The 18184-nt window shown below is 40.4% G+C and overlaps 1 protein-coding gene across 2 annotated transcripts in view; it reads right to left on the bottom strand.

The window, feature by feature from the left end:
- The window catches only part of SGIP1 (SH3GL interacting endocytic adaptor 1), a 190060-nt gene extending 172558 nt beyond the window's left edge, over positions 1–17502 (bottom strand). For both annotated transcript variants that reach the window (XM_057500290.1, XM_057500291.1), the window contains exons 1-2: positions 16930–17502; positions 16036–16163 (exon numbers count right to left, since the gene is read on the bottom strand). In XM_057500290.1, the coding sequence (XP_057356273.1) occupies positions 16036–16045 (10 nt within the window). In that variant the 5' untranslated portion in view covers positions 16046–16163; positions 16930–17502. The remainder of the gene's footprint in view (positions 1–16035; positions 16164–16929) is intronic.
- Between the last annotated feature and the right edge of the window lie 682 nt (positions 17503–18184).

The following is an 18184-nucleotide window of genomic DNA, read 5'->3' as shown; positions in this document are numbered from 1 at the left end:
TCTCTGAAACACCCAACATAGTTTACTGTAGTTGCCTTGAACGTACAGTTGCCACAGGAACCTGTCAAGTCACCTGTGAGGAACTGCAAATGAATATGATTAAAAACAGTTAGAAAAAAGACCTCCTGGACAATAGTTTTGTTATTTCTATAATTACCTACTCCTTTTTTTTTAATATGCCACCATTTTTATATCACATGTTACAGATATTTCATAGTATTACCAGAACTGGACAAGCACCTCCTCAAATTTAATTTTCAACTGGTGAGGAGAAATAGGTAAGCACATTGTAATAATATTACTTGCGTTAACTACCAACTGTTGTGGCATAGGTAATGTCCCTCTGCTGCCCTTATGTGGGAAAATAAGGAAGCATAATTCCTCAAAGATAAAAATTTAGAGACAATATTAGTTAATGGTTTACAATCTAAATTTGGGAGTCGGATCAATGTTTCAAGTCCTACAAGTCATAAACTCTCTGATCCTCAGTTTTCTCATCTATGTAGTGGGGATACTTATCATTGTATCGACCTCATAGAATGGTGAAGATTAAATAAGATAAATACTTCTAGAATATTTAAGAATGGTTTCTGGCACATAGCAGGGGCTCAAGAAATAGTAGCTATTTTTACATTTAAAAATCTGAATTCTATTTGAACATTTCCTCCCCTTGGGGAGAGGCAGTGTTTATAGCTGCACCTACTTGTTAAGAGAAATTATGGCACATTTCAGGGATAAGGTTACTCTTTGTATTTCTTATTATGCAATATCCAGAGATCTAGGGTTGTTCCAGGGCAGCTGTCTTTTGCTAAGTTCCAGGGTTGCTATCTTTAGTAAGGTCTAGTCAGAGAGTAGGAAGAAAAGCAAGAACTAAAGTCAGTATAAGCAACTCAGTAGAAGAGGTGATTCAGAGCCAGTGGCCATAAAGCGCTCTTCCTCTCACCAATCAGCTAGGAAAATCAAGAGTTCACCATGCATAGATCCATGTATTGCATATGCACTGATAATGTCAACAATTTTAAAAAATATTTTCACAGACTTTGGTATGCAGTCATAGAAGAGTCTGAGGATTAGATTTACGGCCTAGTCTCTAGGTCAGTGATGAATAGGAAAGACCTAGAAAACAATGGCAAGACATTGTCCTCAGGCTCATAATTCAACTGGAATAGTCACTAATAGTATAGAATGGGTGTAGCAAAGAGCTCTTCAAAAGGGCTTAAGCACAGAGGGAGGCACTCTCTTTTTGTTTTAGACAATTTCTGAAACTTTCCTCCTTCCTTCTGGAACAGCACAGCAACAAGGCAGATGTCATATTGGGATTTGGTGGACACTCATTCCGGAGAGAGAGCAATAAGACCAGGAGTCTTCTAAGGAATCTGGCAGAGTCAGGCATGGATGAAACCCAAAACATTAACAGCTAGCTCCATGAGCTGTTTAGATAGTAGGTCAGAAACTGGGAAAGCTGGCAGGAGTAGGGGGACACATGCAGAGCGGCTCCAGGCAAGTAAGCAAGAGCAGAATCAGTAGGTATTTCTGGAGCAGCACCATGCAGCAAGTTCTGGGAAAGCTCACCATGTCAAGGATATATACCAGCATGGGTTGTAAGTAATATTAACAATGAGAACAGCAATGATAATAATAATGACCAGCTATGATCATCTGGACACAAAGGTCACAGGAAATATATTAAAAGCACAGTGTCATGTATGCTTGCAACAACTTTGATTCATCTCCACCTTACCAGGATGGGTCCCATACTTTGAGAATCCCATTCAGTGCTTTGCTCACTTATAATCACTTAGTTGTCTGTATTAATTTAACATCTTTGCCACTATTCTGTAAACTCCACAAAGCCTGTGTCCATGAAGTTTGCTCACCATATACACCTGGCATTTGGTTGGAGCCTCCATAAATACTTGCTGACAATTTTGTGAATTTTTGTTAGATTAAAAAGGAAAGGAAGGAAGGAAGGGAGGGAGGGAGGAAATGTGAAATAAACCTGAAGCTCAGGCTTGCCTAAAGGTATGCAGCCAAGTAAGCTGCAGAGGCAGAATTTGAAGCCAGATCTGTTTTGACTTTCGAGTCTGTGCATTCACCAGCTACATCATACAGGAGTTAGAAAAGAAAACCAGAGTCGTTAATATACAGAAGACTGGAGCAGGAACAAGCCCCACCTGCAGGAAGCCTCATAGCATTTTCCCCTGGGTTACAAATACATTTAGAGCATAGACAGTTCCAGCACCTGCAGGTAGGAAGAGAGGTGCTGGAGGCATGCACAGGCGATCTAGTTGAGGGAGACAATAGGGATCTCCACCAATGAAGTTCAGGGAAGATAAAGAATATTTAATGGAAACATTTGCAAAGAAAAATGACATATGGGGAGGTCATCCTTTGTCAACAGGAAGTTGTCTTAAATACTTCTGTCTTTCTCTGTTGAGAATTAGGCTTGGGGTTGATTAATGATTGTGCATTGAGTCCCCTATACAGAATTTTATTGTTGTTAACAACCATTTGATCAATAAATATGAGAGATGCCCTCTCAAAAAAAAACAACATACTTCTGTCTTTCTGATCTGGCCTAGAGATAAAGCTCCTCAGTAATGAAAACCAGCCTAATAAACTATTCAATTCAATATCACAATGACTATCAAAGAATTGAAGTGCTTCAAAGCCATTTAAAAACAAGTACATGAAGAAAAAGCATGATATCTTGGATCTCTAATATCTTCTTTTTTTTTTTTTACCTATCAACATGCCTTGGAAATAATTTTAATACCAGAATCATTTTGGGTGAGAAAAAGAGATTATTTAGTAACTGAATTAAACCTTCACTTTGAGCCCTTAGAACTCAGCAGTGAAGGATCCAAGCGGCTTTGAGGAAGGGTACCACAATACCTTCCAATCCCTCTTCTTTTCCTGAAAATAAACATGAAATTTAAATAAAATCAGAGTACTTACCACTTAAACACAAATTCAAATTATTTTCCTCTCAAAAAACAACAGAATGCCACCTGTACCTACTCAAGTCCAATCAAATATCCAAAGCAACCATTTAAAGATGCAAATGGAAGCATGACCTTCTTTCTCCCTAAACCCCTTCAGTGCCTTTCCATTACCTCTGAGAAAATTCCAGATCCATCTTCATTGATCACAAGGCTCTGCCTGCCCTGAATCTTGCCTCCCTTCTTTCCTGGATCCTTCCCACTCTTCCACTGGTCTCCAGCCACATTGGCTTTCCTTCTGTTCCTTGAGCTTACTGAGTTCCAGGCCCTCTCCCCCTGCACCTCTCACTCCTGAGTACTCTGTCCCCAGACTTTACAGGTCACCATGAGAAGAGGTCTCAGCATCAGTGCCTTCCTTCACCTACACTCCCCATTCTTCTCTACATGATTCTCTTTTGTTTCATTGATTTCACCACCATCTGAAATCATCTTGTTTGTTGGTTTGGTCTGTTAGTCTTGTCTCCTCACAGTAAATGCAAGCTCCACGAACCCAAGGACATTGTGTGTTTTGCTCACTTGCACCTCACATCCCGAACCATGACTAGTTCATAGCATTCCACAGCTACTAAAACACTTCCTCTGTATCTTAGTCAAAAATTATCAATACAGCAATGAACTCTGTTCTTCAATGTACCCCTTGAAGTGGGTTTCCATAAGATAGAAGATAGCAGACCACTCAAGAGAAGAAGTCCAGATTAAATCATTTGATCTGGCAATTAGATTGAGTGGCTTACACCCTACTGAAATTATATACAGAACTATATTTGGTCTTTTAAGTATGCCAAGGTAGATTCCAGTTGAACATACATTAAAATTTATTTTAAGTTATCCCACTATATATTCATTATTAGAAACAATATTTTTATCCAGTTTAACAAAATTATATATAGTATTCCCTTTTCAAAAAAAACAATTCATGAAATTAGGAGAGGTGTTTTCTCCTGGTAGCCAGACATGGAGAAAACCATTTAAATGCATGAAAGGTGGAAGGTATGGGGAGAAGGGTTAATGAACTCTAGAAGGGATAAACCCTGAAACCCTAGTACAAGAGCACAGAATTTTAAAACTAGTTAGCACCTTCAAAACTACCTAACCTAACCCTTCAATTGAAAACAGCTTCCAAGGTACTAAATATAATAAATGCACTAATACTATGTTAGATTCATATAAAAATTTACAGCTTTCAAAATACTTTCATATATATCTTGCCCTTTGATATTTTACAAACACGTGAGAAAGGTGGGAAAGCTCCTCTCATGCACCATTCTCCAGATGGGAAAATAAAGAGATGGTGATTTGCCCAAAATACACAGCCAGAGCCTTCAAGGAGGGCATCCCATAAACCAATCCCTACCGACCTGGCAAATTCTTGGCCTTATCCTCATAGCTAAAGAGGATTGGTGCCAGGAGATGTTGGAGATTTTTAAATTAAAATCAATTTCTCTTTCTACTACTCTGCTTTCTCTTCCCAACGTTAAATGGTGTGTCCACAGTCACTCAGCTGGCGGGAGCAGTGCCAGGACAAGCCCTCAATACGGAACTCTCACCACCCCACACAGCTAAGTAAATGAGAACCAAGAATTCGTACCATACCATGTAACTCAGTAATATGAGCCATTCTAGCTCAATACACAAATCAAGCTCCCGCTAAGTCTAAATATCTGATAACAGGGGAATAGTAAAATAAATTATGATGCAATGGGATATGATACAGCAAGTAAAAGCAATGCTTTAGAGAAGATTTCAGGAGATGATAATGATAGCTAATACTTCTTAATTGAGTATTAACCCTGAACCAAATGCTGTTCTTTGTGTATATTATACATCACACACACACATGTATATATAATTATATTTTAGAGTAAAATAATAACTGTCTAATGTATTAAAGTCACTCAATCCTTATAATAACCTTTTCAGATAGAGATCATCTCTTACAGAAAAAGAAGTAACTAAGCACAGAGGGGTTAACTTGCCTAAACTCACACATCTGGCAAGTGTAGAAGGGTCAGGATTTGCATCTGGAAAGTTCATCCCAGATCCTATGCTCTTAAAACAACATACACACTGCCTAGGATTGTGGTTACAATACACCCACTTTTTCACTTTGCATTAGATTGTAACCACTATCCTATGTGCATATATATGTACTGATAAAATTGAATTATTTGACATAAATAAATCTTTTGACTATAAAGCTATTAAGAGCAAGCATTCACAAAATTGGGTTCTTTCAAGTATTGTCTCTATAACATCTTACTATGTGATGGACAGACTGTAATGAGGTGTGTGGGGGACTTGATAAGAAGGGCGAGTGTAATAACCACAATGTTGCTCATGTGAAACTTTCATAAGATTGTGTATCAATGATTCCTTAATTTAAAAAATTGGGTTAACATAAATAAACCTTTTGACTATAAAGCTATTAAGAGCAAGCATTCACTTAGCACTTAATATAAGTGATAAGTGAAGTCCAAAAATTATTTATTTTTTCCACAATCTTATGTGGAAGGTGTCATTTCACCCACTTCACTGCTGATATTGCTGAGGCTTAAAGAGCTTCATACTGTCCCCAAAGCCCATGTCTTTCACTCAGCAAACTGTAGCAGTGGTTGGTTATTTCATAATCATGAGATTACTGGAGACTGCAATTTCTTCTTTGTACCTTCCTATTTTCCAAGTTTTTTACAATGAAATCTGGTCTTTCTTAAAATGAAAGGAGAACAATTAAAGGAGTCCAGCAGAATGTGTGAGGTACTGGATTAACTGCATGCTCCTAGAACCAGATGGTGGCTCTCAGCCAGCGTGATCCTACGCAGCAGATGGGTGCTGGCGGGGGAACAGAGGGGGCGCAATCCCGGGTGCTGCCTGGCATCCAGGAAACATACTGCAGCCTTTGATGTGCCCAGCAGAGTAACATTCAATACGCCTTTCCTATGGTTCAAATACTCTTCTAAGTGTTTTGTATATGTTAACTCACTTAATTTTCATGGTAACCATACACTGAGTGGCTTGAATATCACCGCAGAAGTCTGTGATCCCTCAGCAGGATTCATTCACTCACTGGATAGTTACTGAGCACGTAACATGCCACACACTGGGAATATAAAAATGAATGAGACATGGTCCCTGCTCTGGCAGAGTCCTTGGTTTTTTCAGGGAGAAACTAAAAAGGTATAAGAACACAAAATAGCAGCTAAGATTTATTCAGAGCCCAACAGTTTGCCTCAAGACTGCAACATCAACCCCTCCCTAAATTTCCAGCCTGCCAGTCTGCCCTGTGGATTTTGGACTCGCCATGCCAGTCCCTGAACCGATTCATTAAAAATCTCTCTGTCTCTCTCCACCTACGGGTTCTGCATCTCTGGAGAATTTCCTGATTTAATCCTTACAACCTTAAATGATTTGTAAGCTACATGAGAAAGATACTACCACTCCCATTTCTCCAGAGTAGGAAACAGGTTCACTAGCTTCCCAAGGTAGCACACATGGGGTTTTGACCCAGGTCAGTGTGACACGAAAGCCAGTGCTTTTAAACCTTCTGTGATGTGGCCTTGGAGGGTGAAAACTGAGAGCTAAGTGAGCATGGGGAGCTCCTCATCCTCAGCCTGGGGAATGTGGGAAGGCCTTCTGCTGGACCTTGAATGATCAGAACATAGTGTTACCTTACAGAGAAGGGGAGGAACAGCATATGCAAGGGAAGGAGAAGGGCAAGGAGTTCCTGTCTGGCTGGAGCAGTGAGGGTGTGAGTATAAGGCAGTTGTGTGTGAAAGCGTCACACAGCCCATGAAGGCATTTACACTTCATCTAGGAAGCATGGGGAAGGGACAATCAAAGGCAGGTGAGGAAATGGATCTCTTTGGTGGTTGTGAGGTGGATGGATGGAAGCAGCAAGGTCGGATCAGGTGTGGTAGCATGGGATGCAAGAGAGAGCAGAATCAAGAGCTATTTAAGAAGGATAATCCTCAGCTCTAGAGGACCTATTGATATGAGGCAGGAGGGAGGAATCAGGAATGAATCCAAACACTGTGGCTTGGCTACTTGGTAGTCTCAGTACTCTGAACTGGGGGTACAAGGAAGCTAAGAGAAACTTGATAGTTAAAGTTGATAGCACAGGAGTAGGGTCCTACCTGCTACAGGGTTTACAGACCATTTCCTACCATTGCTGTCATAACTAGTGCCATGAGCAATTTATCACATGTCATTTTTCAGTGATTCACTGAGTGCATTTGCAAAGGCTGGGTGCACAGTTAGACCACCTGCATTCAGTTTTATTCACTGTATGTCAACTTTGGGAAACTGCCCATGGTAGAGAAAACAAAGATACCTATGTGCCAACTCCAATCAACTGGCAGAGGTGGCCTGGAATATGATGTTGAGGTAGATACAGAATCCAGAGAGAAAGATGTATGTGATCGATTAGTGATGGCTTCTGTGGTCAAGAAAGAGGTTGTGCAGTACATGGACACTAAGAAGAGAGGATGGTAGAATATGCTAGTAATTAACAGTACAGTGACAAGAAGAGGGCACTCTGTGAGGCCTATCTGAAGAAGAGGTAAAGGAATAATCTACCTGAAAAGTAGAATAGCAAGCTGTAATTCCTATCCACTGAATGCTAAGAAACCCATATGTAACACTGCGAGAACCATCTGAGAAAATAACTGGCATTTGCTCCACACTTTTTCAGATGTTTTCATATTTATTATCTCTTTTGATCTTCACAATAGCTCTGCGAGGCAGGGAGTCAGCATTATTTCTACCTTACAAATGGGGATGCTGAGGCCAAAGCAGTTCCAGGATTCACTCAAGGTCACCCAGCTAGTCAGGAGACACAGCTCCTGCAAGCCCTGGTCCTTCCCTCCACCAAGCACTGACTCACTGACAGCAGACTCATGAGACATGGCAGCACAGGCGAGAGCTATAAACGGCCCCATTGTGTGTGTGCACAGTAGAGCAAAGACCCTGGGGACACGTTCGTTTGTATGTCTTTGGGCAGCCACCCCAGTCGCCTCAGCACCTTTGAATGTGAAAGATACATGGGATCCAAGTCTTTGTCTATTCCGATTTTGGGGATCATTACTAAAATAAACTTTGGCCTGTCCTCTTCCAGAGAGAATAAAAATCCCTGGGTAAGTCATTTCACTTGGCCTTGGCTTCCTCTACTCTGAAATGAGTTTGGACTAGATTGGTTTATGTCAGTGATGGCACATACCATCTTGTTTCATGATAATGGTCAAAGCTTTCACAGAATATCAGTGAACACCAAGCTGTCCTTCTTAGGGAGAAAGGGCTTTTGTTCATAGGGGGAGCCAGGCTTTTGAATAAAATGTTTTGTGGACTGTAAACTGTGAAAGTTTATAGAGTCCTCTGGCCTAGTGAAATCACATGTGCCTTCTCATCACAGCTCTAGGAGAGCAGTGAGTGTCAGTGAGAGGGGTCCATGGGGATCAACCTCCTCTGGGTCAGTGGCCTCCCTCAGGCTGATGGCTGGTCCAGAGGATCATGGCCTGATAATAAAATAAACTAGTTTTCTGAAATACCATGCCAAATCTAGTCAATCTGCCATTTGCTTGTCAGCTGGAGACCTAGGCTAAACAATTTCAGATATGAGTAGGATTCCTCACCTACACCATTATACAAATAAAAAGCATGTGACACAGAGTCATTGTGAAGATCAAAAGAGATAATAAATATGAAAACATCTGAAAAAGTGTGAAGCAAATGCCACTTTTTCTTTTCTGCTGGTTCTGCCATTTGGAAAGGTGGTCACTTTGAACAAGCCACTTAACCTCACTGGGTCCTCATTTCCTCCTGTTTGAAATAAGGATAGTAATACCCATTCTTTCCACCACACAGAGATGCTGTGAGAATAAAATACATATACAACTATGCAGTAACATGCATAGATTCTGAGGATGGACCCTATCGCAATTTTTTTTTTTTTTGCTATCAGAATCATGGTGCCTAGAACAGCACCTGAGACTAGGGAAGAAACTCCCTCTATACCTGTTGATGACGAAAGCATTTTGGAAAATCTGAAGCATGTGCACATGTCACATAATCTTATGACAATGTCCTAAGTAAGCATGGTATTCCGCTTGTTATACTGTTTTGTTTGTTAAAGGCATGCAACATGAGTCACTCTGCATGGCCTTTTTAAGAAATCCTAAAATACTGGTCTTGACACATAATACAAAAGTTGATATGAGCAAAAAATAAAAACAAAGGTCTTTGGTATTTAGCCAAAACATTTTGAATTGATGTGTGATTCTGATTCTTAAGTTGCCCTTATCATGGGGCTGTTTCTCTTGCATGTAAATGTTCCAGCCTAGAGTTGCAGCTGAACTCTCAGCTCTAATTTTGGGCTTGGAACCATTAAGGCAGGAGCAAGATATTCACCCATTTATTTAGCTATGTGGGAAGAATGAGTCTGAGAGGCATCGTCATAAGACAGCCACAGAACCAGTATCAGAATGTCAGGCTTCTGAATGCCCTGTGGTTACTGGACACATGGATAACACAGGTTCATGCTGACTGACTTCTGCAAAGGGAAACTGGCTTTCCTCTGCTAGACTCCTAGGTGTCCATTTGTATATTACCTCTCTGAGTCTCCCAGAAAGATAAAGCAATCTTCTCAGGCATACAGCCCAACAGTCACAATACTTAGACTCAAATCTAAGTCTGATTTCTGGGACCAGGCTCTTTCTATCAAAAATTCCAAACTGCACAAATTCAGTGAACATACTGAGCTTCTATGGTTAAAAGATTCCCCAATGAGGAATAATCTGGCATCTGAAAAATCTTACAAGCCATCGCATTGCTACTGCATACACAAATACATCTTGCAATGTCACACTTATTGACATTCATCTATTTACTTAAAAATTCTTTTCCAAATTCTAAGTCAAACTCTCTAACTTTAGAAGCCACTATTTTCAGATTGGTCATAAACCAAAGAAAAGGAAAGAAAGCTCAGGAAGAGAAAGGTGGGATGAAAAAATTAGAGAAGTAGAGACGGGCAAGGCAGAAATACAAGGAAAGCAGAAGGGGGAGAGAAAAGAAAAAAGTAAGTATAGGATATTGATAACACTGCCCCCTGGGAATTTCTTGAGATAGCTGTGTTATAATTTGTCTCTATTATGAAATCATTTCCTTGGAACTAATCACAAAATATTTCAAGCTCAAGGACATATTTTCAAATAGACTATTTCTTTTATTTTGCTTCTCAAAATGTGTTTGTATCTCACAATTTAGCATTCCATAATACATTATCTTTTTCTCAATTACTTCATGTTTAAAGATCTTGTTTTCCCAGTGAGCCTATAAATTTGAGCACTTGTTTATCTTCTATACACCATAATGCCCCAAATAATACCTTACAATGTAGACTATGAAGTCATTGGAGTTGTTTATTTCTGGCTTTGTTCACTCACTCACTAAATGGATATGCTAAGTGTCCACTGTGATTCAAAAGTGAAGGACACAGAAGTGAATATGATAGTCAGATTTCTGCCCCCATGGAGCTTACCTCTGAGTGAAAGATGCAGCCCAAACACCACTGAACAACCACGAATCATAAATACAGCTCTGAGAGACAGAGAGGACCGAGATGGACTCTGTTTGGAAGCTTGGGATGCCAAAGATGATACAAAAGGCCTCCTGAGGATGTGACAGTGTTTCTGGGACCACAAAAGAACCCATTTCTCCCTGAGTTGGTAAAGGAGTGGCCTAGGAGAGCAAAAGCCCCGAGGCAGGAAGGTATGTGTTCTAAACAACTGGAGATAGGCAGTAAGGCTGCCACTCTAAGTGGGGCATTAGATGAGCTTGAAGAGGCACATCAGGCCAGTGTGTGCGTTCCTGTATGCAATGAATTTTAAGAGAAATGATAAGATATAGAAGTTTTTTAACAAGGCAATGACCATGATATAATATATTTAAGTAGAGCTACCAAATATCTTTCTAATTCTGAAGATGCAGTTAAGTGGCATACAGCTTCCAAGAACAGAGATACAGCCCTCTCCTTCCCCACTCGGGGGCAAGAGCAATAATTTGCAGTCAGCAGATAAACCAGTTAGATTCCACTGTCTGTCCCACACCCCACTACCTGCTCAAGGGGATCTTGCCCTTACCATGCTCCCCAGTTTCCTGTATCTGTGACCTCTCCTTATTTAGTTAATTTCTACTCAGGGACTTTTTCAGACATGAGCCCATATTCATTATAATTCCTTAAATTTCTTGTCCCTTCCAACTCTTTTACAGGTTTATAGTCATCTCAGTCAATTCTCTCTACCCTTCTTAGTTCCATTTGTGAGTTTACATAATGAAAGTAATCACAGTTTAACAGTAGTAGATATGATAAAATTGAATTAATAAAAAGCAAACCTCAAGTATGGAAGTAAAACTGAATATAATTGAAAAATCTCATAAGTCTCTAACATATACTGAAATATTCCAAAAATATACCTAAAAATCCCCTTCAAATTTTCTCTCCATCTCCTCATTGTCCCCTAATTAAACCTTCTTTCCCTCAAATAGCAACATTTGGAAATGAAAACACTTTTAATGCCACTGCTCTCTTCTGATTACTATAGTAACCGTACTATTCTTTACACATTTCATGGAAAATATTTAGTATTTCAACTAGGTACTGGGTTAATAACCTTTTGACAGATCTAATATGAGAATCTAATAATCATTGACATCATTATTTTTAAAGGAAAACTTGTTTCAAGTGAGCAATCTACAAACTTTCAGGAACAGAAAAATAGTGAATTGGTGATTTCCTGCAATTTGTTTATTTGAAACAGGGACAGTGTATGTGCCAAATCCAACAGAGAAATTATCCTGTTTTCTAGCATGGTTTATCTAGGTTGATTTTTTTTTGGACTACATATTCTTTTTTGGAGATTCAAAGTTGGCCCCTGGAATTGGGTGGGAATTGATACATATAAGGAGCATCTTTCTCACACAGAGTCCTGAGGAAGAGAGAAATTACATAAGTGGCAGAACATATATTAGAAATGTTATATGCATGCTTGACATTTTCCAGAATAACTTCACCATTTCTGGGAAGGGGATCAGAAGAAGAGTTAGAAGAATTCCCTTTAAAACTTCTTAGCTAACTGGAAAATGAAAAGTTCCAGCCTCAAAATGCTTTGTTCTTTTTTGATCACATCAAACAATTTCCCAAATGAATAAAACTCTCTTTCTAGATAGGAAAAAAAAAAAGCTCTTACTGTTATAAGGTTCATTGCAACAACAGAAGGTCAGTGAATCTAGAATTGCTCAAAAGTTTTCTAAATAGTGATTTGGGAAATAAAAGACATTATAAAGGAATTGAAAAGTGTGATTCTATGAGTACTCAATTTGAAAGAGAGACAGAATAACTCAACAAAGAAACTAAATCCTAGTTTTCAATGAGGTTAACATGTCCACCTGGATACAAAGTAAAAAGTAAAGATTCCTATTTAAAATGTTATGAAAATTCAAAAACACAATCTTTGTTGTTAAGAGAACCTGGGTTCAAAAGCATTCCACCATTTTTCTAACTCAGTGTATTACTTCTTAATTTTTGCAATTTAGAAAAAGCACTATTGAAGTACTGTATGCATATTACATTTATTTGCAGGTGATTGTGATAGTAAATATAATAAAATATGTTAAATCACCCTGTGCATTGCCATTAAACCCAGTAAACCCTTCAAAATTTGCTTAATTTTAAAAATTATTACACAGCATGAAACTATTGGCATCCAAAAACTTATCTTTCTAGTACAGTACCTAAGCTTGAATGTAGAGCCCAAACTGCTAAAAAGTGTAGTAGCATGTTCACTGAGTTCTGCATGAACAAGGGAAAGAGTCCCAGGGACTGCCTTACAAATACACAGTTGTCCTCAGAAACCGGATGAGTTTCACTAATCTTAGACGAGGTAGCTAAAATGCCATTTCAAACTTTAATAATAATATGTGGAAAACAACAGAACTCTTGAATAGTTGCCCTAATCACATACACTGCATTGTAAATTTAGCCAATACATACACCCTTTAGCAAATAACTCCCTTTGCTCATCCTCTTTCCCTTCACATTCTTGCTACATAAGGCTCCACAGCATGCGGTGTTCTTTAGGAAAGGCACAACCCAATTCTAAACATTGCCAAAAATAAAGAATGAAGGAATCAATGAATCTAGTCTCTTAAATTATATGTTTTAAGTAAAAATATGTGAAATGAATCATGGAATCACAAACTACTGGTAACATGCATAAGATCGTTGCAAAATTATTTTATAAATTTATGTGATAACAGGATCACCGGGGAGGTAGTAACATCGCTTATCTCTGATCAGAATTTCCAATAGGTATTGAATAAATGGAGTCTATGTCTTGTTCCATTAAAATGAGAACACGCAACTAAACTATAAGCCATTCTGATGAATGTTTACTTTTATTTATGCAAAGTAAAGAAGTACTTTTGAAAACTTGCCATGGCCATGTTCTTCTTAAGAAGCAGACTAAAACACTTGGGTGAATATAGAAATGTACACAGTCACAAGTGCAAATGTAGCTTCTCTCCTATTCTAGAACAGCATATATGTGTGGATGACTGCATATATGTATAACTCTGTGTGTGTATGTGTGTGTGTGTGTGAAAGAGAGAGAGACACACACACACGTGTACTAGTTGAGAAGAGGCATCATTTTAACTATCTGAGGTGTGTGGTGACGTTCTCAGAGCCCACTGATGTTTCAGCAGAGGGCTGCCATGACAGGATTTGAGGGTGCCTTTAAGGGGGTTCCTTATCTTTCCAAGATATATATTGTGATAGATGAACAGTCTAGCTTCCTCTAGGGATGAGAAAAGTGGAAATAATATCTGCTATGCCATGCCTTCAGAATAAGAGCAATTCAGAGGTGAAATTCTGAAATGCAATATCAGAAATATGCATATATTGCCCCAAGGACCAGCAGCTATATTACAAGGCCACGGATAGGCAAATTGATTTCTGTTTAGGATTCCCACCTGACTTTCTAAGGTCACTGAACTATTGAGATAGTAAGTCTTGAAAAACATGTAAGTAGGAACTATGGGTAAATTAAAAAAAAAATTACTAGTTGCATTTACATTTTTAAGCCAATGGGAACACCAGTACAATTTTCTTTGCAAGCATCTTCCAGAAGGCAACTGCACCCACAGTGTCACCTCTAATTCATAATGGTGCTAAGATAACATCCTTCATTAGATAAATTTGGCAAACCCACAGCAATAGTGCTAATTCAGCTCCAACACAAGTCTTTGTTACATTTCTCATTTTAGTTTAGGTAGCTCAGATAAGCTTATCGCAGGGCTTTGAACTGCCATTCTGGGATAGCACAATAGACAATATTACCAGGAGAAGCATTAATGAGCATCTATAAACACTACTTCTTTCAAAGAAGACACTTTACAGTTTGCAAGGCAAGAACTAAAATGAAAGATCTTCCATACCCTGTGCAGATTTAAAGAAGCCATATGAAATTTAGCTAGAGAAATATAGTGCCTCTATAGACAGATATTCTTTTTTTGAAGAGGGTAATCCACTTGAGTTTTTAATTGAGAAGTATATTAGTAATACCCTTTCTATTTGTTTTGTTATCCAAAGATTAAATCCATTTTGAATTAACAAAAATGATTTACTCTTAGGGCATTAGTAGTCTCAGTTTATTTAGGCCTGTGTTTAAAGACCTAGCTTGAAAGCCCTTTGCAAACAAGACGAGGCTCCATAACAAAATGACATACAATCTCTCTTTTAAGGCTATTTTCTAAAATCTGTGGGCCATGACTATAGAATTCTTCACTCCCCCAAATCACATTAACAATGTTTGACATGATGACAGAGAGAGCAAAGTGATTTATTTCTACCAAATAAGTACAGGCTCTACTGCTGCTTTTTTGAAACCATCCTCCTCTTATTCCATTTTGATAAATTTCTAAGGAATGTTTAAAGTCTTTAGGACAGACCTCGGCTTAAGAAGTGGCCTCTCTGTCATTTTCATGGCTGAATTGAGACCCATTATGCACTGGATTCTGCATTGTGAAATCCAGGCTGAGGACAAATTTCTGCCTGTCATCTTAGGAAAGGCCAGGAGTTTTGCACCATCCTGTAGTGTGAAAACAGAAAATCAAAGCCAGGGTAGGACTACCTGCTTCTTTTCTTAAACAGCTTGCTGCTTTTTTGAGGTGCTCTTGGCTGTCACTAACTCAGGCTTGGAAGAGTAATTTAGTAGAATAAAATATAGCTTAAACAACATCTCCCTTGGGGAAGTTGTCCCTTACACTTAATATTGAATGCAAATAGGTAATAAGTAAGTAATCATGATGCTTGGCTAAGAACCATTGCATGGAGAACGTGTTTGGGAACCACACATTCTTCTTTTAACCTGTTAAGACCCTGAATCAGGAGCCAAGAGGCCCAGATATTTTCCTCATATTGCTCATACTGTTGCAATGACAGTCCTTTAAAACTATAGCTTATGGACCAATTTGCTACTCCTTTCACCCCAAAAATAAGATCTAAACTGCAGAAATAAAAACATCACAAGAACTTAAAAAAATTTTAACAGTTCACTGAAAATGACAGCATGCATAATTCTGTCAATGACCTCTCCTGACTAATGTCAATTTTAGAAAACAAGTTTCCATTGTAAATGTTTAATCAGTGTAGTCCCAGGAACGCAGAGCAGAAAAACCTTATCTTCTCAACCAACTTATTTGCTCTGCAAGCTCTTTCCTCGCTCCGACTCAGCTCCCTGCAAGCACTTTAGGTTTTTCTCTCAGAAGAGCTGGGATCCCTGCAGATTCTGAGCTAAACAGAAGCCCTGTGGTTTGATTCCATTAGTCTGAGCCCTGGTCGCCTGCAAGCAAACTGCAGCGTTTCTGCTTGCAAATTCTGGCAACCAGGTTCTAGACCAGCCACAAACAGGCTGCCAACATTCTTCAACACTGTTCTGCCCAAACCTTGCCTAAAGCCGGTCAACCACAGCAGAAAGCATCCTACCTTCCATCATGGTGGCAGAATTGCATTCCTTAATTTCAGAGGAGTCTGCAAAAATACCGGAGGAGATGATTTCACGTCCCAGCTAAGTCCTTACAACACTGCTGCCCAGAGATCTGCTGCGTCCGTTGCTAAAGCCAAAGGAGACAAATGTTAACCTCAAAGACAGGCCATGGACGCTGCTAGCGCTGCTTCACCTCCAGGCTCCCGGGAAGATGCTGCGAGAGAAAGGGAGAGGAACAGCACGCCTGGCGAGCTGCACCGCCTGCGCTGCTTCGGCCAATCCCTTCAGCTCTGGACCGCGTCACATGGTAGCCAGCCTGCATCTCCTGACACAATACCCCCGGAGAGCACACAGAACCTATTTCCCGTCCCCATTCCCCTCCACCCCCAGACCCCCTCCCCCACAGCAGGTCACCAAATGCACGGCCCCTTCCCCACCTGGTGACGCACTTCCCCCCGCCCCTCCTCTTAAGCCTATTGCAGCGGCTGGTACCCGCGATTAATTATCAGACGCTGCCACCTTAGCAGGAGACTCTAGTATGAAAGGAGCACCTGGTGGCTCGCTGCGGAGGTTTTTTTGTTTTTTTTTTTAAGAAAAACTTCTAACAATTTCGTGCAGCCTGAAGTCTCGGCCGCACACTTTTCAGCTCCCATTCCTTTGCCCTGAAGGAATTCCAAATGTCAGTGTGTCTGGCTTCCGCACACATCTGTGACTCTTTCGTTCAAGAGAGAAAAATCAATCTGGCTGACGTCACATCATAAACAATTATCCCCAAAAGGATGATGCGGGAGAAATTTCAGCCCACTGTCTTCAAGAGAGCCAGGGAATTAATCGCCCATGACATGCCGGAGGGCTGGGAACTGTCATTAAAACAAAGAAACAAAAGAACCCACCCGAGTGGGGCTCTGGAATCAAACTGGCAACGCTTGAGATGATTTCTGGGGCGGGAGGCGGGAGACAGGGGAGCTGGCAGGAGGCGAGGCCTTAGCCGGCGGAACAGTTTGCAGGCCGCCTCCTCAAGCTCACCCTGGGCCCGCCGGCCGCGGCTCGGCTCAGCCACCGAGTCCGGCCCTGGCGCGTCCTCCCGGCCCGGCGCGCACGGGAACCGTCTCGCTTGCCCAGATGGAGAGTGGCCGCTGCTGCCAGCTGCAGTCATGTAGGCAACCAACTTTCTTCTGAAGGGCACGTTTTTAGCGACGCGCCTCGGGCATCTGTAATCGCCTGCAAGCCCATTGGTTCACCCCAGTGGAAACCCGGAGGGGTGGGTGGCGCCCGGGATTTTGCTGCTTCCAGGGAAGGGATCTGGCAGTGCTGCTTCCTAAGTGGAAAGGGTTATGGCACCGGGCTGCTTGGGTTGAGAACCCGCCACCTGACTGGTCTCCAGGGGCGCAAGAGCCTTTCAGAAGGCCCTGGGGTCCCGGGATCCTCGGTTTCCTTCCAGCAGGCTCTGACAGCTGAGGGAGAAGGGAGAGGGCAGGCAGCAGGGGAGGGAGAAGGGAAGGAAGGAGATGGGCAGGAAGGGAGACGCCTCTTTTGAACCCTAGGAGGCAACAGCAGAAGTGGGCATACCTCCCTCTACAATCTGCTAATGGACTAGGAGAAAAGCTATTCCATCACAGTGCAATTGAGAGCATAAAATGAAATAACTTTAAGAAACAAGATGCATTACATAATCAGCATTGAGTCTCTAGTACTACTATTAAACATTAGTCATAAATATGCCCATGAGCTTTTAATGTCACTCAGCCTTTGACATAGCCTAGTTCTTTCTATTAGAGCAAATAAGAGTATTGGTGGCTAATGAGTTTTGTGAGAACTACTAAAAAAAAATAACTAAAGAAACTGAAGTAGCACATTAACAGTTAAAAAACAAACAAAAAACAAAATCTCAGTTCCTTAGCAACTTAGAAGTTTTAAAAAACTCATTGTTCTCCCTAAGGACACATATTTCAATGGCCTTGAATTTCAAAATGAAACTCTCTGGGAAGGTACACATACTTGTGCCTTTTTCCTTATGTCTATGAGGCGGTTGAATTTTCAAAGAGGAATGGATTCCAAAGTAAAACCTGTCTTGAGTATACGTACACTGCTCGGAAAACTGCAAGGGTATTTTTGAAAAAAAAAAATTGATTAGTGTGTGAATGTATT

Source organism: Manis pentadactyla, chromosome 4, assembly GCF_030020395.1.
Source record: "Manis pentadactyla isolate mManPen7 chromosome 4, mManPen7.hap1, whole genome shotgun sequence".
Classification (NCBI taxonomy): domain Eukaryota; kingdom Metazoa; phylum Chordata; class Mammalia; order Pholidota; family Manidae; genus Manis; species Manis pentadactyla.
The sequence above is the reverse complement of the archived record's forward strand: the minus strand, read 5'-3'. Positions and strand labels throughout refer to the sequence as shown.